Source organism: Microtus oregoni, unplaced genomic scaffold (genome assembly GCF_018167655.1).
Source record: "Microtus oregoni isolate MIOR12 unplaced genomic scaffold, Mior012 000056F_ref0000123, whole genome shotgun sequence".
NCBI lineage: Eukaryota > Metazoa > Chordata > Mammalia > Rodentia > Cricetidae > Microtus > Microtus oregoni.
The window spans coordinates 706566-733893 of record NW_024543832.1 but is presented as its reverse complement, the minus strand read 5'-3'; the positions used below and the strand labels follow the sequence as shown (position 1 = coordinate 733893).

The 27328-nt window shown below is 38.3% G+C and overlaps 1 protein-coding gene across 1 annotated transcript; it reads left to right on the top strand.

The window, feature by feature from the left end:
• Window positions 1-27113, top strand: LOC121438466 (immunoglobulin epsilon heavy chain-like). The gene is made up of 4 exons (XM_041638790.1): window positions 1-107; window positions 210-536; window positions 22560-22867; window positions 27066-27113. Exons 1-4 carry the CDS (start codon window positions 62-64, stop codon window positions 27111-27113), a joined length of 729 nt encoding a protein of 242 aa, XP_041494724.1. The 5' UTR covers window positions 1-61.
• The last annotated feature ends 215 nt before the right edge of the window (window positions 27114-27328 follow it).

The window sequence follows — 27328 nt, the reverse complement described above, 5'->3', positions numbered from 1 at the left end:
CCAGCCCTGTATTCCAAAGTCCTCCCAGTCAGGGTTCAGCACTGAACACAGACCGCTCACCATGGACTTAGGGCTTATACTGATTTTCTCTGTCCTTATTTTAAAAGGTAATTTATAAAGATGAGATACTGTGTGTTGTGTGGAAACAAGAAAGAGAAAAAAAAATGTTTTTTCATCAGTTTTCTAACCAGAGTTCTTTGTGTTTACAGGTGTTCTGTGTGAGGTGCAGTTGCTGGAGTCTGGGGGAGGCTTAGTGCAGCCTGGAAATTCCCTGAAACTCTCCTGTGCAGCCTCTGGATTCTCCTTCAGTAGTTATGACATGAACTGGGTCCGCCAGGCTCCTGGGAAGGGGCTGGAGTGGGTCGCATACATTAGTTACAGTGGTGGTACCACCAGGTATACTGACGCTGTGAAGGGCCGGTTCACAATCTCCAGAGACAATGCCAAGAACACCCTATACCTGGAAATGAGCAGTCTGAGGTCAGAGGACACAGCCATGTATTACTGTACAACAGACACAGTGAGTGAATGCTACTGTGAGCTCAGACAAAAACCCTGCTGTGGGGAACACAGAACCAGCAGGGGGCGCTGAGATCCCTTAGAAATCAGGGTCAGAGAGTCTGCTTAGAGAAAAATGGAAGACTAGATTTCTCTGTGTCTGCACTGCCTCTTCATATTGTATTTAGGGATTTTCTCTACAGGTATAGAGTGTAGTAATTCTTGAATGTCCAAATGTTTGTTCCAATTTCTTTTTCCTGTTGGTTTGTGTGTGTTTGTTACAGTGTTTCTCCTTGTTTCCCTTTAACTCTGTCTACCTGTCTCTCTCAGTGTCTCATTCTCTCTCTCACTCTCCCACTTTCTCTCTCTCTTTTGTTCCTCACATTTTCTCTCTAACTACTGTGTGTGTGTGTGTGTGTGTGTGTGTGTGTGTGTGTGTGTGTGCTGACATGATGCTCAACAGTCTCTGTCTTCCTCTTTTCAATGTGTGGCAGACACTGTTACTCATATGTGCAGTCTGATCACATTTTTACCTTTTAATTCAAGTCTGTGAGTTTAACATGAATTCCAGCACATCCTGTCGTTTAATTACACAGTGGTCTTGAAAGGTCATGGAGTCCAGACTCAGAATAGGTATCACCACTGAGGGTAAAGTTTCCTTCTACTTCTCCTTGTCCTCTCCATTCTGTTTTGTTGTTGTTGTTGTTGTTGTTGTTGTTTGTTTGTTTGGTTGGTTGGTTGGTTGGTTGGTTGGATTTATCCTCCCTACTCTACTATCTGTGAGATCCATGCTCAGTAGATTGATCCTTTATAGAATCAGTTATAAGTGGTGGGCATCAAAAAAGAAGAATTTGTGATTCCTTGTGTTTATTTTAATAGTGTATAAATGCAGTCATCCAAAACTATTTTCTGTAGTAAAAAAAGTGATGTTTAAAAAGATTGAACAAGGCTTGTAGCTCTGTGCTAGAGTGATTTCTGACAATGTGAAAGGTCTTAAGTTTAAGAAACAAACTCACTTAAAAGTATGAATTAAGCGCTTAGACAAATAATATTTCTCACTCTCTTAGAGTAAGTGCTTCAGGGTTTCAGGAGAAAGCCAGGTACACCATGTAAGGAATGTATGACTGATGATGATGCTCCTTGTCCCCGTGTGCAATGTTCCAGGTCCAGGTGAGGGAGTCAGGACCTGGCTTGGTGCAGCCATCACAGACTGAGACCCTTTCTCTTACCTGAACTCACTGTCTTCTCATTAGCCAGCTGTCATGCACATTGGGACACCAGCCTCCAGGAAAGCATCTAAAGTTAATGGGAATAATAAGGAATAATGAAAACACTGATTATAATTCAGTTTTCAAATCCAAGGACACCACCAGCAGGGACACCTCCAAGAGCCAAGTTTTCTTAAAATTGAATAGTCTGCAAACACAGCCATATATTACTGTATAAGACACATAGTGAGGGAATTCCAGTGTGAACCTGTACAAAAACTCTCTACAGAGACCTCAGGAACAGCAGGTGGTACTAAGGGCCAACAAAGCCTCCCCAGCAATAGCACAAGACATTTCAGTGTGTGCAATCAAAGCAGGTACACAAGCCCATGAAGGGTTGGCTTCTCTATTACTTGGGTTGCTCTGTGCATCAAAATCGTATTTTTCATTGCACTCTTCTAGAATTTATGTTTACTAATATTTAATGAATCTGACTATTTCTGAAGGCCCGTTTCTACTGTAATGTTTATTTTTTATACAATTTGCAATCTCATCTGAACAAGATAGTACCATAAAGGGAAGACCTGGCTATGCTGTGGGCACCAGGATCAATCTTGAAATAACAAAGGTTTCATTGGGATGGGGTACCTAGATTCACAACAGAGCTTCATTTAATTCTCCAGTTAGAGCAGAATTTGGGATTTTGGCAAGTGCCAACAGATCATGCAGGAATACCCTGGTAGGACTATAAACCTTTAACCTTGACTTCCTCCACTCTCTTCATCATCCTCACATGAAACATGAACATCATTTTTTTTTCATTGACCCTGGCTATGCTCTGGTACTTAGATCATGGAACCAATGCATCTATAGATAGTAGCTTAGCTTCAGTAGCCAGCAGGAGGTTCCTGGCTAACACTCTGCTTAAGGTGTCTCTGAGTCTCAAGTCCCTTTCTAGAAATGATCTCAAATTGCAATGTAGTTTGTAGGTCTTAGGATCTATTCTGGTCTTCTCAGATTGCTGGTGTATAATCAATTTGGTTTTGACTAAAATAAAATACTGTACACTTGCCGAGGTATTTAAACACATTTTAAAATTTATCAGTTTTATTTTCATCATGTAGATAGATTTCTCTCACCATTCCTTCCTCCACATAGATCTTACTTCCGCTGATTCACTTGCAAATAAGTTTTATGGTCTCTGCAGTGATATCCTTGATCTGAATATCAAATGTCCAAGCTTGTTGCACCTGTAGGAGTCTGGGAAATGCTTGTGTGTTTTGGGCTACACTCCATCACATTCTTTGAGCCTTCTGATTTATCTTACTGGAGAAGAATTACAAGTGGGTATTCAAATCAATGAGATAACAGTTGTCAACTCAAATGTGATGATAATAAGGATCTGTTTTTGGTCTGCTCACATTGTCATGGAGTTCTACAGCACAGCACTCCTCCCATTCTCTGGGTCTTACATGTTCTCCACCCTCACTACTGAGGTATTCTTTTGACATGGAGGAGGTGACATAGATGCCCACTAGACCTGAACACATACATCTGTTCTAAGCAATTTGAAAAGTTATGTGTCTCAGAATTAAGCATCTCTCCACTGCAAAAGAAGCTTATTGGATAAAGAATGAGATCAGCTCTAACTATGTGTTTAAAAATAAATATTTATACTGTATTTACAAATATGTCCAGTTAGCAAAATGATTGTAGTAGGTTCTTCTCTAAGAACTATGACCTCCCCAAGTCTAAGGGTCTAGTGTATCAGGCATCAATTCCTTCATGTAAATTAGGCCATCTTCAGCTTGATTCCCCAAACTGTGTGTAATGATGTCTTCAGCACTATCATCTGTTATCTATTCCTGGTAGGACACCAGAGTCAATGTCAAGAACTTGTTTTGTTTGAGAAGCCTTGGGCCTTTCCTTATGAGTAACCACTCATAAGGAGCCCTCTTATCCCAGACTCAGAGTAGGAAATAATATCCACAGCTTGAAGTGTATATAAAGATAAGAAAAATGAGAAGTCATATCACCAAGTTTGACTGTTAGCCAAACTTAAGGAAATGGGATGGATGGGAGCCTTGACATATGACACAAAAGTGATTCTCGAAACTTGGACTAGATTCCATCTGTCCTGAATCACATCTTCATCTCCACACACACAATGAAGAAACAGTTATCCCATAACTGAATTTTGTAAAGATGGAGGACATTGCCATATAGTAATTTGGTACAAATAAAAAAAAAATGAAGGGCCGTCAATGTGAGCCCTGATACAATACTCCTTGACTGGTTCCCAGGGCCAATAATGGGTGATTGGTTGAAGAAAGGGGTAGCATATTCAATAAACTATTCCTCATACCCTGATGTGACTTCCTGCATGCAAACTTATCTTCCAGTTCTGTTATATCCTTTCCTATAGGATGCAGGATCCCATAGCCTATGGGATCACATAGCTCTCTAACCCAAATTCTGACCTCAGGGTAAAGAGGGCTGTTGTACATTGATGAGACAAATAGTCTTCTCCTGTGACTGATGACATACCTCGAGGTGAATGTCACCATTGTGCACACATATCAGTACAGAACTTTTAACAGCAGATAATTGACAATGACTATTTTTTATTATACTCAGGTTGCTATTCCAGGTGAAACTTCAGGAGACAAGACCTAAACCGATTAAGCTCTCATAGTCATTTTTCCTCACCTGTCTTGTCATTGGTTTCTACATCACCAGCCTGGGCCTGGATTTGAGAGCTCCAAAGAAGGTCATAGAGTGGGTGAGTTACATAAACAGTGGTGGTGGTGGCACCATTGTAGTCCATCCTTCAAGAGAAGAAGGTTCATCATTAGTGACAAATCTGAGAACCAGTTCTTCCTGAAACTGTACTCTTGGACTACTGAGGACACTGTTGTGTATTGTTGGTAAAGAGACACAGGGAGGGTGTTTCTGTGTGAACCTAGACACAAAACTTTCTGTTGAGAAGCTTATGATCAGAAGGACACTATCAGCAGAGAACAAACCAAAGAAATCAAATTTGGAACAGACATGAAGAAAAAACTGGAGATTTTTCTCTAGTCTATTTTTTCATATTGTTTAGGATCTGCTCACTCAGAATATAATGGAGCTAACGGCTGTGTGCATGCTCTATGAGACAGGATGTGCTTAGCAGAATGTGTGCACATACAGATGCATCAGAGGGTGAAGTCATGTCTGCCACTGATGCTTGGATTGTAATGATTTACCAACATGATGAGGTCAGTCAAATTTCAAGCAAATACTTCAGTAAGAAATTTGTATCTGCACTCAAACTTAAGAGAAATGTGGATAGAAAGCTGAACATGATTTCACAAAAGCATACCATGATCGGAATAAAAAGATGCCCAAGCCTATGCCTGTGTTCAGATTTATATGAATATCAAACATTCATACAACATCATATATCATAGACAGCAATAATCCAACTATGTATCCAACATTTCAAAATATTTAGTAATATAGTCATGCACCAAGCTGCTTACCATCTATCTCTCATTTATCTATGAACAAACTGATGAAGGCATAAGTTACAAACAATGCCACACCAGTTTGGAATTATGATTAATAGGGTGGTATTTATTTAAAGGAGAAAAAACTTACAGATCACCGTCCCAGACAACAGCCCTCTGCGCAACCAGGAAGGGAGTCTAGTCACCGGAAGCAGAGCAGGAAATGAATAGAGAGAGGAGAGGGAAGTGGCCGCTTTTTTAAAGGGAGAGAAACCACGCCCGAATGGGCTGGTATCTCAGCGGCTATAGGCTGGAGGAGTGGAAGGACCTCCCCCAACACCTCCCCCTTTTGTTTAAGTAAGAGAGTTCTAAACCTACTACGAAATTATATACAATAAGTACAAATATCCTATTCTAACTAGCTTAAGTCTTGTATAATAAATAACTTGGCCAAGTCATGAGAGAAAGTAACTACATTTGTATAGTCTTCAACCCCATCGAAGATCTGAGAAGGGAAATAATTTTACCTGGGTAATTAGGAAGTTCAGTAAAACAACTTCCAAAACATGCAACAAATCACAGAAAACTAGCTACCTGGGCAATCACCCAAAGTCACGTTAGCAGCGTTGAAGCAACCATCTTTGGCTAAGGCTTAACATAACTGACATACCATTTTCAAAGGCAAGCAACTTTTCTAAACTAGCTTACCCTGTCTTGGCAGGATATGACAGTCCCGTTTTATCCATTGATGCATGCTCTGTATCTCTGTCAGTGGTTGAGGTATGGGCATTTCTTTGCCCCAAGGCCAGTTCTGCCAAAAAGAAAGGCTCCAGGTGGAGTGTCTTTGGTGCTCAACATTCTCCCGGGAATAGATTGGTGCTGCCAGGGACAATTGTGTCTCACTATCAAGAAACTCTGAGTTAGCTGGGCGATGGTGGCACACGCCTTTAATCCCAGCACTTGGGAGGCAGAGGCAAGCGGATCTCTGTGAGTTCGAGACCAGCCTGGTCTACAGAGCTAGTTCCAGGACAGGCTACAAAGCCAAAGAGAAACCCTGTCTCGAAAAACCAAAAAGAAAAAAAAAAGAAACTCTGAGTTAGATTTAAAGGCCATTTTCTACAGCTCTTTGAAGAGGTTGAAGACTATCTATCTATACTGAGTATAATCTCTATATATCTAAAGAACCTGATTAGTCTAATTATAAATGACAAACTTAGATGACTATTAATCTATATAATTCTCAATATCTATCTAAATTAAAGACTAAGACAATAAACAACTGTGTAACAAATGAGGATAATGACCTCCAAATATAAACACTGTACAAATATACATTGCAATATGGTAAATATATATCAATACACAAACATTATATAAGTATCTTAATCAGAGGTAGAAATGTACACTGCAATATGGTAAATATATACAATACATATATATATATATATATTTCAATACAATATATGTCAATACACAAAAATGTTTTAAACAGAGGTAGAAACATGCATGCATACAATAGTCAATATAATTTAACTTTGTATCAATATACAAGAATCTATACCAATATATTTGTCTAAAAACAGTAACTCACAATTATAAATCTATTATCCCATCATCACTTTTTTTTTCAAAATGATCCCTGAGCTTGTAAAATTTCTCCCCCAATCTCCCAACCCCTAAATGATGTCCCTAAACCCAGGGGCAAACTTTACTGGGAGAAGGGATGTCGTCCTCTAGAATTATTTCCAGCTGTCATGGGGGCGACGTACTTTCTGGGGGATCCTGTAAAAGTAAATGATGGTTAAATTTCAAGACCAATGTCTTTTAAATTTCAAATAGTCTCTGAGTATTTTGTGGAGGTCTGGCCAGAATGTTGTACAAGATGTGCACCATTTCAGCTAACCAAGTTGGGATTGTCTTGTGCAGCTGGTATCCAAAACAGGACTTGTAGTAGCGCTATCAGTATCATGACATCATATCAACCAGGTAGAGTTGTTGTTGTGGGGCCCCATCTTCTTCCTGGAAACATCAAATGTCACTTCAGGAAAAACTCCTTGTTCATTATGAAAAACTTAAACATTAATCATATAGACATATATAGACATACATAAATATATTCAATGAAATGCATGATAGATATATTCAATGAAAAGTATGATAGATATGAAGAAAAGCAAAGATGTTTTCTAAACTCATATTTGTTTCTGTCCCATATCATGGCTCTTGTCGTGAGAGAGTAACTCCAGAAACTCTGGGATTTTCACTTACTAACAGGCTTGGAATTGGAGAGAGACTGAGCCAGAGTCCAAATTCAAAACCAGCTCTATAAATTTAGAAATATGGTTTAATATATTTTACTTACACGACCTATTCAGTTTTCTTGATATTTCCTATTGGGCAGGTACTTTTCCACCTGTCAGTATCCAAACATCCAGGGTCCCTTGAATTTTTCAAAGATGAGTATTTTCCTGTGGAGATAAGAACAGAACCCTGCCCCCATTTTTTATGTTTTTCTTACCACCTGTATGAATATCATCATTGTGGATGAGTTGTCATTTCTGCTTTCCAAGAGGTTTCTCCTCTTCAAATTGAAACTTTATTAATTTTGATGGTATCCACAATTTTTCTTCTCCTGTGGAAACAAGAGCAAGACCCCTTCCCCAACATAGCACATCTCCTGGCTCCCACTGAGAGGTCAGCACATCTTTGAAATAAATCGGTTGATTTAGTTCAGCAGACTTTTCCATTATCCAATGTCTTTCTGCTGCTGTCGTTCCTTTCTCATTAGCGTTAAGAAAATTCAAGGTTAATAAAGCATTATGTAATCTATTTTGGGGGGTATTTTCAGTCCCTTTCTGTTTGTTCAGCATATCCTTTATAGTACGATTTGATCTTTCTATAACTGCCTGACCTGTAGGATTATTTGGTATACCTGTAATGTGTTTTATATTATAATAATCAAAAAAGCATTTCATCTTCTTAGATACATATGCTGGACCATTATCTGTCTTTATTTGCGCAGGTATACCCATGATGGCCATAACTTCCAATAAATGTGTGATTACTGAATCAGCCTTTTCTGAGCACAGGGCAGTAGCCCATTGAAAACCTGAATACGTGTCTATGGTATGGTGTACATATTTTAATTTACCAAATTCCATAAAGTGGAACACATCCATCTGCCAGATTTCATTTCTCTTAGTACCCTTTGGGTTATTCCCTGCAGGCAACGGTGTTTGATTATAGAAAGAACAAGTAGGGCATCTCCTTATAATGTCCTTAGCTTGTTGCCAAGTAATGGAAAATTCTTTCTTTAAGCCTTTACTATTGACATGATGCTTCTTATGTAATTCTGAGGCCTGCAACACACTTTCAATCAATAATTGATCAATCTCAGCATTGCCTTGGGCTAGAGGACCAGGCAGACCTGTATGGGACTGGATGTGTGTTATGTACATCGGACAAAGCCTGTTCCTGATTATGTCTTGTACCTGGATAAACAATGAAGTCAACTCTGTGTCATCTGGTATACATTCAGCGGTTTCAATATGCAAGATAACTCTTTCTACATATTGTGAATCTGTAACTATATTAAGAGGTTCTTTAAAATCCTTTAGCACCATGAGAATGGCATATAATTCTGCCTTCTGGACAGAATTATAAGGGCTTTGTTCCACCTTACTCAATTCATCTGACTTGTAACCTGCTTTCCCTGATTTATTTGCATCAGTATAGAACGTACAGGCTCCAGTTATTGGAGCATCACGTACAATTCTAGGAAGAATCCAAGAAGTTCTTTTTATGAGGTTAAGTCTACCACTTTTGGGATAGTTGCTATTAATTTCTCCCAAAAAATTAGCACAAGCTCTTTGCCACGGTTCATTGTCTTCCCATAACTTTATTTCTTCAGTAGTAAAAGGCACAATAATTTCTGCTGGGTCTATACCTGCTAGTTGACGAAGTCTCAGCTTACCTTTTATAATTAATTCAGAGACTTTTTCCACATAAGTTTTTAATTTTTTACTTGGTTTATTAGGTATAAATATCCACTCTAAAATAATATCTTCCCTCTGCATTAGAATCCCTGTAGGAGAAATTCTGGAAGACAATACGACTAGGATGCAGCTAAGATTTGGGTTCACCCTATCCACATGTGCCTCCTGCAATTTTTCCTCAATCATTGTCAGTTACTTTTCTGCTTCAGCTGTCAGTTTCCTTGGACTATTCAAATCTTTATCACCATCTAAGGTTTTGTTTAAATGAACTATTAGATCAGGTGTTATCCCAACAGCTGGTCATAGACTGGAAATGTCTCCTAACAATCTTTGGAAGTCATTAAGAGTCTTTAACCGGTCTCTCCTAATTTGTGCCTTTTGCGTTTTAATTTTCTCTAACTCTATTCTGTAACCTAGGTAATTAATAGAATTTCCTCTTTGAATCTTTTCAGGGGTAATTTGTAATCCCCACCTAGGCAAGACTTTCTTTACTTCTTCAAACATCCTTTCTAAAGTATCTTTATTTGAATCAGATAACAAGATGTCATCCATGTAATGATAAATTATGGACTTCGGGAATTGTTTACGAATTATTTCCAATGGCTTACTTACAAAATATTGGCACAATGTAGGACTTTTGAGCATACCCTGTGGGAGGACAGTCCATTGGTATCTCCTATTAGGCTGAGAATTATTATAAGTAAGCACTGTGAAGGTAAATTTTTCTCTATCCTTTTCTTGTAATGGTATAGTGAGAAAACACTCTTTCAAATCAATTACTACAAGAGGCCATCCTTTTGGAGATAGAGAAGGCAAAGGAATTCCAGATTGTAGTGGGCCCATAGGTTGAATTACTTTGTTGACAGCTCTTAGATCTGTCACCACTCTCCATTTGCCAGATTTCTTTTTTACAACAAACACAGGAGAATTCCAAGGGCTGGTTGATACTTCAATATGGTGAGCATCTAGTTGCTCTTGCACCAGCTGTTCCAATGCCTGTAATTTATCTTCAGATAGAGGCCACTGTTTGATCCATATTGGCTTCTCAGTTAGCCATTTTAAAGGTAGGGCTCTTGGTACCTCTAAAGGTTTGGTATTTGCTGTATGTTCTTGTACAGCCTGAATGGCTGGTGACCTTTTTCCATAATACCTCATCATATCTTTCCCAGAATTATGAGTTCCTCGAACTACAGGAATGTTAATCTGAGTATTCCATTGCTGTAGCAGGTCACAGCCCCATAAATTTATTGCAATATTGGTGATATATGGCCTTAGTCTTCCTATCTGCCCTTCGGGCCCTATGCATTCAACCCATCTTGTGCTTTGTTTTTACAAGAGATATGGTTCCAATTCCCAGAAACTGAACATCTACCTCTTGAAGAGGCCAATTCGGATGCCAAGATTCTGAAGTAATGATAATTACATCTGCACCTGTGTCTAATAAGCCTTCAGTAAAAGTGCCATTTATACAGACTCTTAGCTTTGGTCCTTGAACGTTAATAGAAGTCTGCCAAACTATACATTTACTCTGTCCTACTGGGTTTTTTGACTCATCCTCCATGAGTAATTCATTATTTAGACAAGTATTACTTTTTTCAGCAGAAATTGGAGCTTTTAATTTTCTTGGTGAGGCACGTTCTCCACTGTGACTGGGAATGACTGTGCCACTGTTGACTTGGGGGCCTGCAAGAGGCCCCTCAAAGAGTTTAACGATGGTATCAGGTTGCCTTGTCTGTCTATTGTTGACCTGCATTTGTTGGACCAATGTCGGCCTTTACGGCATCTCCTACATATACCTGAAGACCTAGGTCTCCTATTTTTGTCATTCCCAGAGGAGATATTATTCCTAGAAATTCTGAGCCTGCAATCCCTTTTCAGATGTCCTAATTTACCACAATTAAAACCCCTGGCAGTTTGATGTCTCCTCATTGCTGTGGAAATCGCTTCTCCTACCCAAGATTCATCATTATAGCTAAATGTCTCAACATTCATCATATGCTGAATCCATTCATCCATAGGTGCTGATCTAGACTTTAAAGGCCCAATTATCTTTTTGCATTCTATGTTTGCATTCTCAAAAGCTAGAGATTCAAGAAGTATTCGTCTAGCTTCTGGGTCTGTTACACCTATGTCCAGAGCCTTAATTCATCTTTGCAAAAAGTCAATAAAGGGTTCTCTCTGTCCATGCCTAATTCTGGTATATGATTCACCCCTTTTTGCTGGATCTTGTATCCTATCCAAGCATTTAAAGCTGCTTGGTGACATAGACACATTATTCATCATCATAAAGAGCTTGGATCTGTGGATCAGCATATTCTCCTGCACCAAGAATTTGATCTTGGGAAACCTTGACACCTTTTGCTCTTCCTTGCTGTTCCATATGTTTGGATTCTTCTCTGAAATAAATTCCAAACATCAAGGAATGTCCATTATCTAAAACTGCAGACACTAACTGATGGAAATCATGGGGGGGGGGTAGCTCTAGCATTAGAAGCCCAAGACCTTATCACTTCCTTTACATATGCAGAGTGCAAGCCAAAATTAACAATAGCTTGCTTAATTTCTTTTATATCATTCATTGCTATTGGTGTCCATCTAGCTTTTCTGACTCCCTTTGAACCTTTAGAAGTTGACACTTTGTCAGAATTAAGTATAGGGTATGCTGCTAAAACCCTGGGTAAGCCAGTTCTAATAGCTGGTGTTGGCATTGTATCTTGTCCTTGTACCTTATTACTCTGTTCACCAGCTCCAATAATTTCTTCAATCATTTCAAGTCTTTTTATTATTGTCTATATAATTGTCTCTTTTGAATCCTGAATCTCCTGATCTGCATGAGTTTCTAGTAAAGATTGTATGGTTCTTAGGAGTGCCATATTCTTCCTAAATGATAGAATATGCAAAAGAATACTGAAACCTAGTAACGAGTAAATTAAGTTATCCCCATAGTCATATAAACCTTGCATGGTATAACCCATTGTATTGGTAACTAGAACAGTAAAATTCGTGTTGGAAACAAAAACTGTCATATTACCTATTATCCAGCAGGTGGCGTTGTTGCCAAGTCACGACAAAAACAGGGTCCTGTTTCAGAGTCTGCCTAGTATTTGTTAAAAACTGGGAAATGCAAGTTGCTCAACAAAGTAAATGTAATTAAATCAATTCCATACACTAAACCATAAACCCAGAATCCAGGGGTAGAGAAGAGTAACCTGGAAGCCATGTATGCCTCCACGTGACAGAATCACGCCGAGGGGTTGCATCTTTCGGCAATCAGCAACCGCGTGCTCTGGTTTGTGCTGCTTAAGAGCTGTGCTTGCAAGGGAGATTTAAAAACAAGTCAGAAAAGAGCGAATCACGCAGGCAGAGACTACGCAGGCCTGTGGAGTGTAAATCCACATGGGGAGGCAGACTATAGGGTACGTGGGGCCCTGAAGTCAATTTGATGTGTCTAAAAAAAATATAATGAACTGCAGCAAGAAAAGCCAGTGTGAGATAATTTATATTAAACTGCTGGCTCCACACACAAGACACAGGCCACAAGGCCGCGGCTAAGAAAGGGAGGGCTCGCGCCAAGCCGAAATCGCAGCCGGCAGCCAAGCGGGGGAAGGAGAGGTCCGAAAACCAAACGTTGGGCGCCACGTGAAGGCGTAAGTTACAATCAATGCCACACCAGTTTGGAATTATGATTAATAGGGTGGTATTTATTTAAAGGGGAAAAAACTTACAGATCACTGTCCCAGACAACAGCCCTCAGCACAACCAGGAAGGGAGTCTAGTCACCGGAAGCAGAGCAGGAAATGAATAGAGAGAGGAGAGGGAAGTGGCCGCTTTTTTTGAAGGGAGAGAGACCACGCCCCAATGGGCTGGTATCTCAGCGGCTATAGGATGGAGGAGTGGAAGGACCTCCTGCAACAAACTGACATGACATTCATCTGTCTATATTAACTGACTTAATAAGATGGGAGCAGGACTGAGTTAACTATGTATAAACTGATGTTTCCATATAAGAAACATTGAACTATTGTTACTACCGTGTTAAAATTTTATCATGACCCTTTAATAGTGCTTGTTCTACATTTCATTTCTGTGTGAAGCTTAAACTGCATTTCCTCAAACTCACACTGCATAGGTTCAGCACACTTTACAAGTTACTACTGCTGAGCTTGGGCTGTACAGTGAAGCTACAGAGACACTTCTGCATGACAATGTAATGATTAATCTGGATTTTCAACTAGACAGGATCAGAAATTAAATAAAACATCACCTACTAGGTATACTTGTGAGGAACTTTTTCCTATTTTCTTATTATTTTCTTTGTAAACTATAAACAGAATATTATTTATATCATGTGTATTCCTCTCTCTCCCACCTTCAATGCCAACTTCCACACAATTATTTTATGATTCCTTGTGTCAAATCATTTGAGATAAATCCTAGTTAGTTACATCTGGACAGCACTGTTAGATAACAGATTTGATAAAAGCACATGAAAGAAAGTAACTTAGCTTTTTTATTTTTTGCTTTCACTCCTGGAAAGTTTATCTATCCATAACTGCAACATTCATTCACAGATATTAGAACAAGTTTCTTCAGGCTTCCCACAAACAGTGAAGAACAGCAGTTTTCTAGGAATCCTGCAAGATTTTGTAGGGAGATTGGAGCTGCTCAGGTTTCCTGAATCAATGACCAGATTCCCAGTTTCTCTATGTAAGACACTACTATTGCACAACCCAGACCTTATTCTGCAAGGCAATTTAATAATCCTTTTTTATATACCCATTCCACTACTTCAGAAAAATCTAACTACATTAGAAAGCCCTGTAATCACCACCTAACATTTTGTCTTCTCATCAATCAAATGACAGTCATCCTTCACTTTGGTAGTATCTGTGTGTTTATGTTAGTTTACTGCACATACAGGTAAACTATAAAGTTAATGTAAATTCTGGATAATCCTATTCTTGCTCAATGTAGAGTCCATAAGGTGTTGAAAAATCAGAATTACTTGCTTTCTCTAAGGTTATATTATGTCATATATGCATATATATGCTCATACAAACACACGTTTGAATCGTTTTTTTATTGCTCCGTTATTTCTCTGATCAATATAAATATCATTCCTATGTGTTACCTATAGTAAATATTTCCACTATGAAGAGGAGATTGTGAACATCTGAGACACTATTAAGCAGCAGCATTCATCTTTTATACTTCATGATTAAGAATGGGAGACACCAATTCCTTTAAGTTCCTGCCATACTGACTGCTCTGTCAGGATGAACTGTGCTACTGAAGTGTGACAGAAAATAAATCTACTCTCCTTTTCATTGATTTTCTCAGGAAATTTTATAACCACAAAAGGAAACAAAAAAAATGTATCATTTGAGACTCTTAGGAAGTGTTGCCTGTTGGCCCTTAATAACAACAGGATAATCTACAAAGATAATAAGGTTTGAATTCAGCTTTGTACTTCCCTTCCATGGTGATTTATTTTATCAAGAAGCAGAATAAAGACTTACATCTCCTACAAACTTTCTATACTGATCCTCAATTCAAGGTACTCAATTCCTCATGTACAAGTCCTCCTCTTCACTACTTGCCATCATCTGGGGTCCTGTGTTTTTTATTACCTCAGTTAACATAAACCTCAAGCCTGGTGGCATGCTGTTACATTGTATGAAGTGTAATTACCCATAGACCTTCTGATTGATCAAGAACACAATAATTATGGTTAGAAACATAATTTTGTTCTGTGATACAAGCTGAGGATGAAGACAAAGAAGGACAGATAAAGCATATTCAGATAGAAAGTGAGACTGAAATCAAGAGGCACAAAGACTATTCCCCAAGTACAATATCTACAATGTAAAGGGGAACAGTCTGAACCTAGGGAGATGGACCCAAATAACTTCCTTAGGTCTCCTCTCAGATAAACCTCTGAAATGCACTAAATGTTAGTGATCTGCTTTCTCACAAGCTGGATATTTAAATGAATGCTGAGAATAAGTTGTCTCCATTGACACCAAAATGAAGAATTTTGAGACATTTCTTAAGCAGTATTTTTGATTCCCAAGACCCTAATGCCATCTTAGATTCTCTGCTGGAAAATACACAGTTGTAAAATTGGATTTAGGAAATGGCTCACTATTCGGCATGCACTACGTGAATGCAGACTCATGATAAATATTCCCATGTTTTGCTTCTAAACTGTTCCCTGATTTTCCAGAATTGGAAATCCAGACTGGGCAAAGACAATATTCATGAGTATACATTTATTTCCATCAAAGAAGCACAAGACAAAACGAAGAAAAATTGCAAGCCCAGTGCTTTCTTTTTTCTGTCAGAAATCTTTCCCAATTCAAAGCAGTTCTCAGGCTCAGGCTAAAAAAACAGGCCTAGCTCAGAAGCCCTGTATCTTCACTAGATTCCAGGAGAGAATTGTTGGCCTGGCAGTGTTACTCTTCCTGGTTACTTATCCTAGCTGTAATTATTTTCAGGTTTCAGAATAAGCACCTAGACATGTCATCTATAGCATGTATGACTAACAGTAATGTTTCTTGTCCCCAGATACCATGCCTCAGGTTTATCTGACAGAGATAGGACCTGTCATAGTGCATCCCTCATAGACTCTTTCTCTCACCTGCACTGTTTCTGGGTTCCCATAAACCAGTTATAGTGTAAACTGATTCTGCAAGTCTCTGGAAATAGGTCTGGAGTAGATGGAAGGAATATGAATTGCTGAAAGCACTTGTTATAATTCAACTCTCAAAGCCCATTTCAATATTAGCAGGACCGCCCCCAAGTCATAAAACCAAACAATCTGCAAACCGAGGACACAGGCTCCTATTTCTCTGCCAGTGACAGTATAAGCTTGTGCAGAAACCTCCCTACAGAGACACTCAGGAGCAGAAGAGGGCTCTGAGGACAGATTGGGACATTGCAGGAACATTAGCTGAATGCTTCAGAAACTATAAAGTTCTAGAATACGCTGTACAAGCCAGTGTTCTAATGATGTAACCTATGACTTCCTCTAATAACCAAGGAATTCTTCTAGCAGCCCCTGTCATATCTGTTATATTCTGATATATTGTTACACTAAGCTTCTGTTTTTTCCACAAACCCTTTAAGCTAATCTTTTGTTTCTTGCTCTATACAAATCAGAACATGAATTTTATACATTTCAATATATATACATGTGTGTGTGTATGCATGTACACGTGTGTGTGATTGTAGATACATTCATCTTAACGGAAGTCAGTAATTATGACAGGCATTATAAGTTCAGTAAGAAAACTTAGGAATTTTAAATAATCTCTAATTCATCCACCTTATTGTTCACATGCAAAAGACAAACCACAAATTATCTGAATTAATGTGATTTCCAAAATTAGATTGGAACATGTATTATCCACAATTTCCTATTTCTAAACACATAGGATTCCATAAAATTGCACAATCATTATCATTTTTGTGAAATTCAATTTTAAACATTTACAGATTGATAAAAATTTCCTTCCACTTAGAGTCTAATATAATGATTTCTCTGCTGGTGTAGTGTGTGCGCTCAGACAACAAAATTCTTAGCCACTTGTGTGCACATTCTAACTGATGTCAGCTGTTTTCCTGTATTCTTATTTCATCATTACCTCCCATAAACATCTGAGTTCAATGATTTTCACAGTGTGTGCTTTAGTTAGCGCTTTTGCTGCCTACAAAGTCTCCCAAAATTACAGCTATGGAATTCTCTCTTGCTGTAGACAGGAAGGACCTGGTATCATATGTGTGAGCTAGAGAAGTGTCATTCAAAGAAGCAATGGGCTCCATGTAATTGGATCATGAACTTGAATCTAACACTATGTCCACAAGACTATCCATATGTGCATACTGACATAAATAGATTATTGGATAAACAGTAAGACAAGAATCCTCCTCTGAAATAGAATGTAAGTACCAAAATTATGGGGATCCCGTTGAAATTCCATTGAAATGTTGTGGGCATGGGAGAAATGGTTCAATCTGCTCTATCAATGTGAACATAGTTCAACTATGAAATTGCCAAATAATGTGTTGGACACTCAGGGAATTAAAATAAAGACTATGTTATCCAGACATCTCATGTCTGCATGGATAAACAATAGAAATGGCATTTTCATTTAAAATAAAGTTTTGAATTTCTCTTCTTTTATTGATATCACATCCAAACTGTCACCTACTGAAGGATTGACTATTTATACACTGAGGTATGAAGTCTCATGAAAAAAAAAACTTCATTAAATGGTTCTTCTGCCTCTCACATCCGTATGGTCCTTCTCTGATATGTCATCAGTGTGGAGCTGGTCCATGAGTGAAAGTGGGGACCATAGTTATGATTGGGAACTTCCTTAAGAGAATAGCCTTTGAGAGGTTGGACCTGGTTAGAAATGGCCTTGGGTAAAAAAAAATGCAGGCCCTCCCACACACTCTTCCTTTCCCTTCTTGCCACACCTGGATGTTGGATTCCATTCCTGTTCCTCATTGTGATCTTTGAGTTCTCCATTAATTAAAGAAACCCTTATTGCATCTTATTTGGAGCAATGTAGGATTACTTCATCTTGTGCATTTCCCTTCATCTGGCATGTTCCTTTTCTTCTGGCACTCATGTGGGAATATTTATTGGAACCCCCACCACACTCCTGGTTTGCCAGCCCAGGCACATTTCTTACCTGCAGCCTACCTGCCACTGCCTCGCTCCTCGAAATTCCCTGCTGCAGCATGCCACTTTTTCACATTGTGATCCACCCAGTGTTACATTGGTCAGATGCACACATTGTGGCTTATGACTGATAGAAAATTTTGGGTATCTGTCTTATTCAGGCCACCAAAAAACTTTCTTTGTGTATGGAATCACTTTAATTGTTTTTAATAGCTGCTCTTAATATTTTAAACAAAGCGTATTTGTCAGTATCTAAGTAGACAACTATGTCAGGAGCCAAAGCAGGCATGTTCACCCATCCCTGCTGTCATCACTCCTCCATGACTCTCCACTATGTGGCTGCAACCATAACATCTGCTGACCAACAAACATTATTATACCTACCACAATTTACTGAAACTTTCTAAGGAAGGTAAGTAAATTAACAGAATTGAGAGTTATATGATGACAATCTTAATATTCAGGAATTTAATAACCATTTTGCTCATGCTATAGATGGTATTCTACAAGGCTTGTGTGATTGTCCTCATACATCCATTTATTTGATTTGGGGAATTAATATTTTTTCATATTTTTTCCTTAAGGAAATGGTTTGTTAATAGAGTCAAGAATGAGGCACTTTTAGATATGATATAGTCTTTACAGAATAATAATGAAGAGCTATCTGAAAAACTTAATACCAATGAAAAGGATAACACCAATTTGAAAGAAAAAATTCAATCCATGTCACAAGGTGTTGAGAAATTATCTGAAAAAAATTCATGATGTTGAATTTAACAATTGGAATCTGTTAAAAAGTTATGATGGATAAAGGTTAATGGATGTGGAATCTCTCCAGGAAGGTAATATGCCCACCATTCATATAATGTACAAGAATGAGACATTATCTTTACTGGAAAAATTTTATACCTTGGAATTATATGTGCAGAATAAGGACAAGAACCTAAATGAATAAATGAGGACACTAGAACTTTACACAGGACAGGAGATTCAGACTTTACAAAAGGCAGTGTTAAAAAGATTTGAAACAATTGAGGAAATTATCAGAACTGAAGAGAAGGGAGAAAAGATACAAGAATAGGATTTTGCCTCACCAGGACATGCCAGAGTTCAATATGACTTACCCAGAGTTTTAGCTACATATCTGGTAATCTCTGAAAAGCCATCTGGTACTAAATACCCTAGAGTATTCAAAGAAAATAAGTAGCAACCTATAGGTACTAGCCTTCTAAAGGAAATTAAATAAGCAATAGTATCTTATGGCTTTTAGCCATCACCTTGTTAAGAAAATTTTGAAAATGTGGGCCTCACGCCATAAGGCCTCTCCACACGATTGGCTTTAATTAATTTCAGTGGTCCTCAAAAACAGACTGTAGCTGCTATGCAAGTGTCACTGGGGGAAAGGGGCAAACATTTTGAACAATAATTAAAAGCAAAAGGGTTTGAGGCTGCCCAAGATGAAACTCTTGCCAGGGGCTAAAACTCAAACCTACAGGACCAAACTCTATATGTAAATATGCCACACAACAGCTTTAAATGCTTGGAACAGGATTCAGAAATAGTAAAAAGAATTGAATCACATTCCAGGGTTACACAGGGCCAGAGAGAACCCTTTATTGACTTTTTACAATACAGTTCAGAGTGTACAAAAAGGAGCAACAGACCCAGAAACTACGTGAGTATTTATTGAAAAAAAATATCAACTTAGAATGCAAAAAGATACTTGGGCTTTAAAGGTCAGATCAGCACCAATGGATGAATGGATCCTGCATACAATGAATGTTAAAAATGAAATCTGGCAGATGGATGTGTTCCACTTTAAATAATTTGGTAAATTAAAATATGTACACCACACCATAGACATGAACTCAGGTTTTCAAAGGGCAATTGCCTTGACTTGGAAAAGGCTGATTCAGTAATCACACATTTATTAGAAGTTATGGCCAACAAGGGTATACCTGTACAAATAAAGACAAATAATGGTCCAGCATATGTCTCTAAGAAAATGAAACAGTTTTTTTTTGCTTATCATAATATAAAGCATATTACAGGTATACCAAATAATCCTACATGTCAGGCAGTTATAGAGAGCTCAAATTGAACTCTAAAGGATATGTTCAATAAACAGAAAGGAGTGGAAAATATCCCAGGAAATAGATTGCATAAAGCTTTATTAACCTTGAATTTTCTTAATGCTAATGAGAAAGGAACAATGGCAGTAGAGGAACACTGAATAAAATCAGCAGTGCTCATCGTTTGTATCACTAAGTCAACACACCAATATAATGACCTATCTTGCACCTATCACTCCCATAACATCTTCCCTAAGGGATCTCACAAAGTCCTATTTGCCAGTACCCCGGTGTTCTGTGTTTCTTTTTCCATCATCTCTCTGTCACCTAAAGTTAATGTCTTCACTGTACAGGGATCCATCAGTTGCACAACCTGGCTAGAAAATCCAAGTAGTAAATTTGCTCTCTTCTTGACCTCTGATCTCTTCTCAAAATGCAGCTGTCACCCCTTCTATTATCCTGGACATGTTCTACTGATTCACCCACACGCAAATTGCACAGTGCCCTGCTTTCTACCTGACAGATGACCCATGTATGCCTAAGAGAACCCCTGTATTTACCTTGCGAATCCTTACTATTCCCTGGGCACCTCCACAAGCACCATCAACCACCTCAAGTCTGTAACTCCTCTCCTAGACCCCATATGTCAGCATCTGAGCTGCTGCCATGCTGGATTTATTATCAACGTACTTTAGTGTGTTTCGAAATAAAATGTGGGTAAACCTTCATCACCATTTATATTTCTAAAGGTTGCCTTGCTTACCCCTTTCTTTCATATTTAGTAATATCTTCCTTAAGAATTTTCTTTGGGGATTTACTTTTAAAACAATTCATCTATTTTATGGGTACTAGTCTTTCTTCATTTTGAGGAATTGTATACCCAAGATATATACAATTAAATATAATCACATGTGCACCCTATTTCACTTTCAGCTACCCCTAATCATCTCCAAAATAAGTGTTTCCCAACTTATTGACCTCTGTAAGCCAAGTTGATGCTGCCCATGTGTGTATGCGTGTGTAGCCAGGCACTGTAGTATACGAAACCTACTAATGATCACATTCTCAAAAAGAAAGTGTCTCTGTTTTCAGGAAAGGTCTATATTCAACAGATTATCAATAAGAAGGAAGGCCTGGAAATAATCCACACAATGGTTTTGACTGGCTTGTTCTTAGGTATGCTTACACAGAAAACAATGCCATTATAAGTTCATGATGTGAGAGCCAGGTCAAATCCAGAATTCAGCAATTAACAGCGCTCTTCTTTATGCTCAGCCTCTTACATTCTTTCCACTCCCTCTCCTCAGTGTTCTCTGAGACATGGAAGAATGTAATTGGAATTGGAAAGTGTTATGTCATAAACTATAACAAATATTGAGAAGAACACAGACTACCTGATTCTTTCATATCCAGAACCTAGATTTGTTGTGTTAGGTGTTCTGGCATCTGCTTTATGGAACATGTAAGTAGAAGGGGAACCCTAGGAAAGGAAGACATCTTAAGTGAGAGACAAGGAGAATGAAGCACAGGGTAATGTTGGTGCTGTTAAAGAAAAAAACTGACAGTGATGATGGAAAGTTGATGAATAGGATGGAAACCAGACAAATGGTTAAATAAAAAGTTCATCCTAAAACTTAATCAAAATCTCAATTTGATAATTATATTATTAGGTAAATGAAAACTATTATAACACAAAATAAAGACAGTCATGAGTTTTCTGGGGTAATGATGACAGAAGATAACAGTGGAGTGGAGAGTTTAAAGGAATCAGAGAGAGACTTTCAGAATGTAAAAAAAAAGTGCATTTGATGCTAATGGAAATAGGTCTCCTTAGCAAGTGCAAAGCAGTGGAGAGAAAGAGTGACAAGGGATATCTCACTTCCAATTCTTCTATAGCATGAGGACAGCATGGTCTCAAAAATAAGTAAAATTCAGAAAATCCCCAAGTGTTCGTGCAAAAGAGTGAGTTATGCTAACAGCATCTAAATGTTGTGACCTTGTCAAAGAGCCACATCAGGGAGAATCCATTTCCAGGCCAGAAAGTAGGAAAACTTGAGCTCCTGTGTAGAAACAAGCCTGTGTTTGGCACATTTAATTTCATATGTGTACAAAGGAGACCTGATAGTATATATCAGCATGTTCTGTGCACATGCACATAAAGGAAGTAACTGAAGTGTTGTGAAATTTTCACAAGGAAAACATGAATCCAAAACTACAATTCTATGTCAATTTCTATAACTAGCATCGTAGATTTTGATGCCTTATATCTGTTATGAGCACTGCCTTCCCTCAAGGCTCCAACTCTAGAGCAACTAGAGCAGAAAGACATGCAAATGAGGGTTCTCTGTTCCAATGAAAACCAGCACTGCCCTGACCCTGCAGCTCAGACAGAGGAGTCCAGAGCTGAATTTACCTGGTCCTCCCATTAGTGATCACCACTGATCAGAGACCATTCACCATGAACTTGGGACTCAATTGGCTTTTCCTTGTCATTGTTTTAAAAGGTAATTTATAGATATCGTATGCTGTGTGTATTTGTGTACATGAGGAAGAAGAAAATTGGATTCTGTGACAGTTTTCTAATCAGGAATCTCTGTTTGCAGGTGTCCAGTTTGAGGTTCAGCTTGTGGAGTCAGGAGGAGGTTTGGTGCAACCTGAAAAGTCCCTGAAACTCTCCTGTTTGGCCTCTGGATTCACCTTCAGTAACCACTGGATGAGCTGGGTCCGCCAGGCTCCAGGGAAGTCCCTGGAGTGGGTTGCATCTATTTATAATAGTAATAGCATCTACTATGCCGACGCTGTGAAGGGCCGATTCACCATTTCCAGAGACAATTCCAAGAACACCCTATACCTGGAAATGGGCAGTTTGAAGTCAGAGGACACAGCCACATATTACTGTGCAAGAGACACAGTGAGTAAAAGCTACTGTAAACTCAGCCACAAACCTCCATGCAAAGTGCTCAGGACCAGCAGGTGGCGCAGACAGCACACAGAGCTCTGGGCCACAGAGGATCCTGATCAGAGAGGCATAAAGGGATGGACTCCTCTGGGTCTGGGCTGCATCTCCATATCACATTCTAAGATTCTCTCTACAGTAATCTTTGAAGTGTTCACAGTTTTATTCAAATATCTATTTTACATTGTGACATGCTCTTCTGTTTGTTTATCATACTAATTTTGCCCTTTGCTTCTTTTACTCTCTCTTTTACTCTCCCTCACTTTCTCCTTCTGGCACTGCTCTTCCTCCCTTTGCCTCCTCCCTTCCTCCCTTTCTCCCTCCCTCCCTTTCTGCACGTGATGACATATGATGTATTCCTCTATTAATATGCAGTATATATTTGACACAGGTTCTAGAACTGGGCCTGAAATTTGCCACCTGACTTGACTGGTTGCCCAATGAGTGAAAATGCTATCTACACATCCCTTAAATAGGACAACTTCTTGGCTGACAAATCCAATCATTTGCAGTCATGGAGCTCAAAGCTCAGAGTTAGATTCTATTCAGTTGTTCTTCTGTGGCAAGATATTGAGCTACAAAAGTATTTTCATGGTTCTTTTATCTTGTAAATTCAGAAAGCACTCTGCCTAGAAGAAAATCATCGAGCAGGGCAGGAGTGATTATATTTAGTGAATTGTATCAGATTCTGACAAAGAAAAATAACCTGAAAAGTATTAAGCCTAGACTCAGGGCAGCTCAAAAATATCTGTGGGTACAGAGAACCCTGTACCCTCTGTTTGTCTCTATGACAACTACACTACCCACACAGAGTGTATATACACAATTAAAAATTAAGTATTTCTTCATAAATTCATCAAGTTCTGGGAGTTATAACAAATGGCTAAGTTTTTGTGTAGTATGTATGAATCCTTGATTCAAATCATAATATTTTAAATATATAGCCTAAGTTTCGATTAATAAATAATGTGTTTGTACCATCAATTCTCCTTGTTAAAGGTTAGAACACTATTTATTTCTTTCAAGATATCATTTTTCTTCTCACAAAAAACTCATTCCATTTGTTTCTCTGAGAATTGGGTCCACAAGGTAAAACAAGTTCAGGGAACACATTTGTGAAAAGCAATGTTCTCATGGGCAGACAACTTCCTGCCCTCGATCCTCTGATTGCACTCCTTCAGCTTGACAAATTCATGTAGGTGGAAGACATTGCATAGGCCAGCATCTCTAATAACCAGAGACATGGATATTAAAACCTGAAGGCGTAAGTCATAAACAATGCCACACCAGTTTGGAATTATGATTAATAGGGTGGTATTTATTTAAAGGGGAAAAAACTTACAGATCACTGTCAGCCCTCTGAATGGATATAATCACAGAACATTATAAACAAGCATGATGTTGATATATTTAAGTATTGCTGAATGACAGATAGAAGCAGAACATTTTCAAGCAACACAAGTTGCTAAAACACATCTATCTCTCTTTACTTGTTTGCCTATAATTGTGCAGGTTGTTCTCTGCTTTGTTTCTGGGTTTCTATCTGAGTGCTGTGTGTTTACTTAGGAGATGCTTATTTTCTCATAATATTACATTACATAGGATACCACAACATCCTTGGACAACGGAGCCCAGGTCATGTGTCCTGTGGGACTGGGATTGGGGGTTTGGCTTCAGGTTCTGGGCCTTCTTTCCCTGAACCAGCCTCTGCAGACATACCAGTTCCTCTTCCTGCCTAATATTCCCAGTTAATCTCTGAACACCAGAGACTGAACATAGCTCAGAAGATTCTGAATTTCTCATTTCAGTGTGGGGCAGACACACTGCTCTTATTTCTCTTTCTTCACAGTAGATGATGATGCCATCATTTCGTGTGGTCCAGACTCTGGATAGGAGGCACCAGTTGGAGATACAATTTCTTCCTTCCCCTTTTCCCTTCTTCCCCCTCCTCTCCCTGAGATAGCTCTAAACATCTACAACTATGAGTTCAATCCCTTAAAAAAGGAAATCTTTGAATGAATGAAAATGCTCATTGCTGATACCGTATCTGCATATGTGTATGTTTGCATATGACTGTGGAAGTCACATCTTGATTAGAAGAGTCTTCCTCAACTGCTCTTTAACTTATTTTTTGATTCAGGTTCTCACACTGAAACTGGAGCTCACATGTTTAGATAGAGTGTTTAGATATAAGTCCCAAAGTGCCTCCCGTCACAATCTACCTAGTTATTGGAATATAAGGATAAACCATCATAGCCAGGTAACTAGTTAAGTACTGAGAATCAAACTGAGATACTCATATTAGGAATCAGGCAACTTACTCCCTACCCATCTACTTAGAACTGGATATTATCATTATACATTGCAGATGTTAAAAATAATATTGTAATCTATAAAACAAATAAATATATAATAATTTTAAATGAGAAATATTTTGGTATTTATGGATTTTTAAACCAATTATTTCCTAGATAAAAATAAAGAAAATCTCTTTAATGTCCTAAAAATTCTTCCAGTTGTGCAATGGGCAATATGAGAGAAAGGAAGGACCTGGGAAGGAATGGAGGAGGGTAATAGTAATCAGAACATATTGAGTGAAAGTATTTTCAAAAAAATAAATAATTAATTTTTAAGACTCTTCATGTGAATGTCAGGAATAGTGATGCATTCATTTAATCCAGTTACATTGGGCCAGTGGCTAGAAAATCCTTCAAAGTTCAATATCAGCTTGGTCTATATAGTAAATCCAGGACAACAAAAATGTGCCAAGAATATGTAGTGCAGTTGTGAATTTGTGGAGAAGGAACAAGTCTACAGGAGTTAATCCCTTGATTTCCTTAGCAAGTAGTTCATTCAAGGTCTGCAACTTCCAACTTCCATGACACATTTCTAAATAACTATAAACCATGAGTCCCATGCAGGGTAAGGACAATGTTTGGATGGCTTGAAAACCTGTCTAGACTGTGTGTGCATTATGTATGGTTTGCACGTGTGTCTGAAGGCTAGAGTAGAGATTGAGTGTGTTTATTGTTCATTTCTATCTTATTTTAGAGAGAGGCTATCACAATGAACCTGGAGCACAAATGTGCAGATGGATTCTTGGGATGGCAAGTTTTAGAGAACCTCTAGTCACAACCCCCTTTAGTGCTGGGAATATAGGATAAACCATTACATCCAGCTTCTAAGCTAAGTCTTGTGAATCAAGCTAAGATACTAATACTGGATGGCAGGCATCTTACGACTGAGCCAACTCTTGAGCCCTGGATATTATCACTATACATTGAGTAAAGAATTGTAATATACCCTTACCCCCATCCCACCCCACCCCCAAGATCCCAATTTTTTTGCCCAACATTCTTGTCTACTTCCCATATCCAGGAGGATAACTATATGTTTTTCTTTGGGTTAACCTTCTTATTTAGCTTCTTTAGGATCACAAATTATAGACTCAATGTCCTTTATTTATGGCTAGAAACTAATTATGAGTGAGTACATCCCATGTTCATCTTTTTAGGTCTGGGTAATCTCACTCAGGATAATGTTTTCTATTTCCATCCATTAGCATGCCATTGTTTTTTACATCTGAGTAGTATTCTTATATGTATATATTCCACATTTTCTTCATCCATTCTTCCATTGAAGGACATCTAGGTTGTTTCCAGGTTCTGGCTATTACAAATAATGCTGCTATGAACATAGTTGAATAAATGCTTTTGTAATATGATAGGGAATGTCTTGGGTATATTTCCAAGAGTGGTATTGCTGGGTCCTGGGGTACGTTGATCCCGAATTTCCTGAGAAACTGCCACACTGAATTCCAAAATGGTTGCACAAGTTTGCATTCCCATCAGCAATGGATGAGTGTACCCCTTTCAGATACAGTCCCATACCCATCATACACACCCACAGACAGAAACACTCTCACATTCACTGATAGAAGGGACGACTTTTTAAATTTTTTAACAGGGTCATCTAGGTCTCTAGCTATGAGAGATTTTATTGCTTCTGTCTCTCTATTGAATTTATTAAGACTATATTTCACCGTGCCCTGGCATCAAATGCATTGTTGTCGATAATTAAAGGATTTATTGTCTTGAAAATTTTTCAATACAATATATTCTGATAATCATTTAAATTCTCTCTTCTTTTGCAGATCCTACCCATTTCACCATTTCCAGATTTCCATAATGGTCAGTTTTAAGGGTTATTTATAAGGACATATAAGAGTTTGGATGTGAGGCATTCATTTTAATATAGACATGTTTCTCATTGCACTCTTCTAGAATTTACTCTGTACTAATCTATAATGCATCTGAGTATTTCTGAAGTCCTGTTTCCACTGTAATGTTTATTTTTCTATGTAATTTGCAAACTCATTTGAACAAGGTGGATACCATTCATCACACAGGGCAGTCC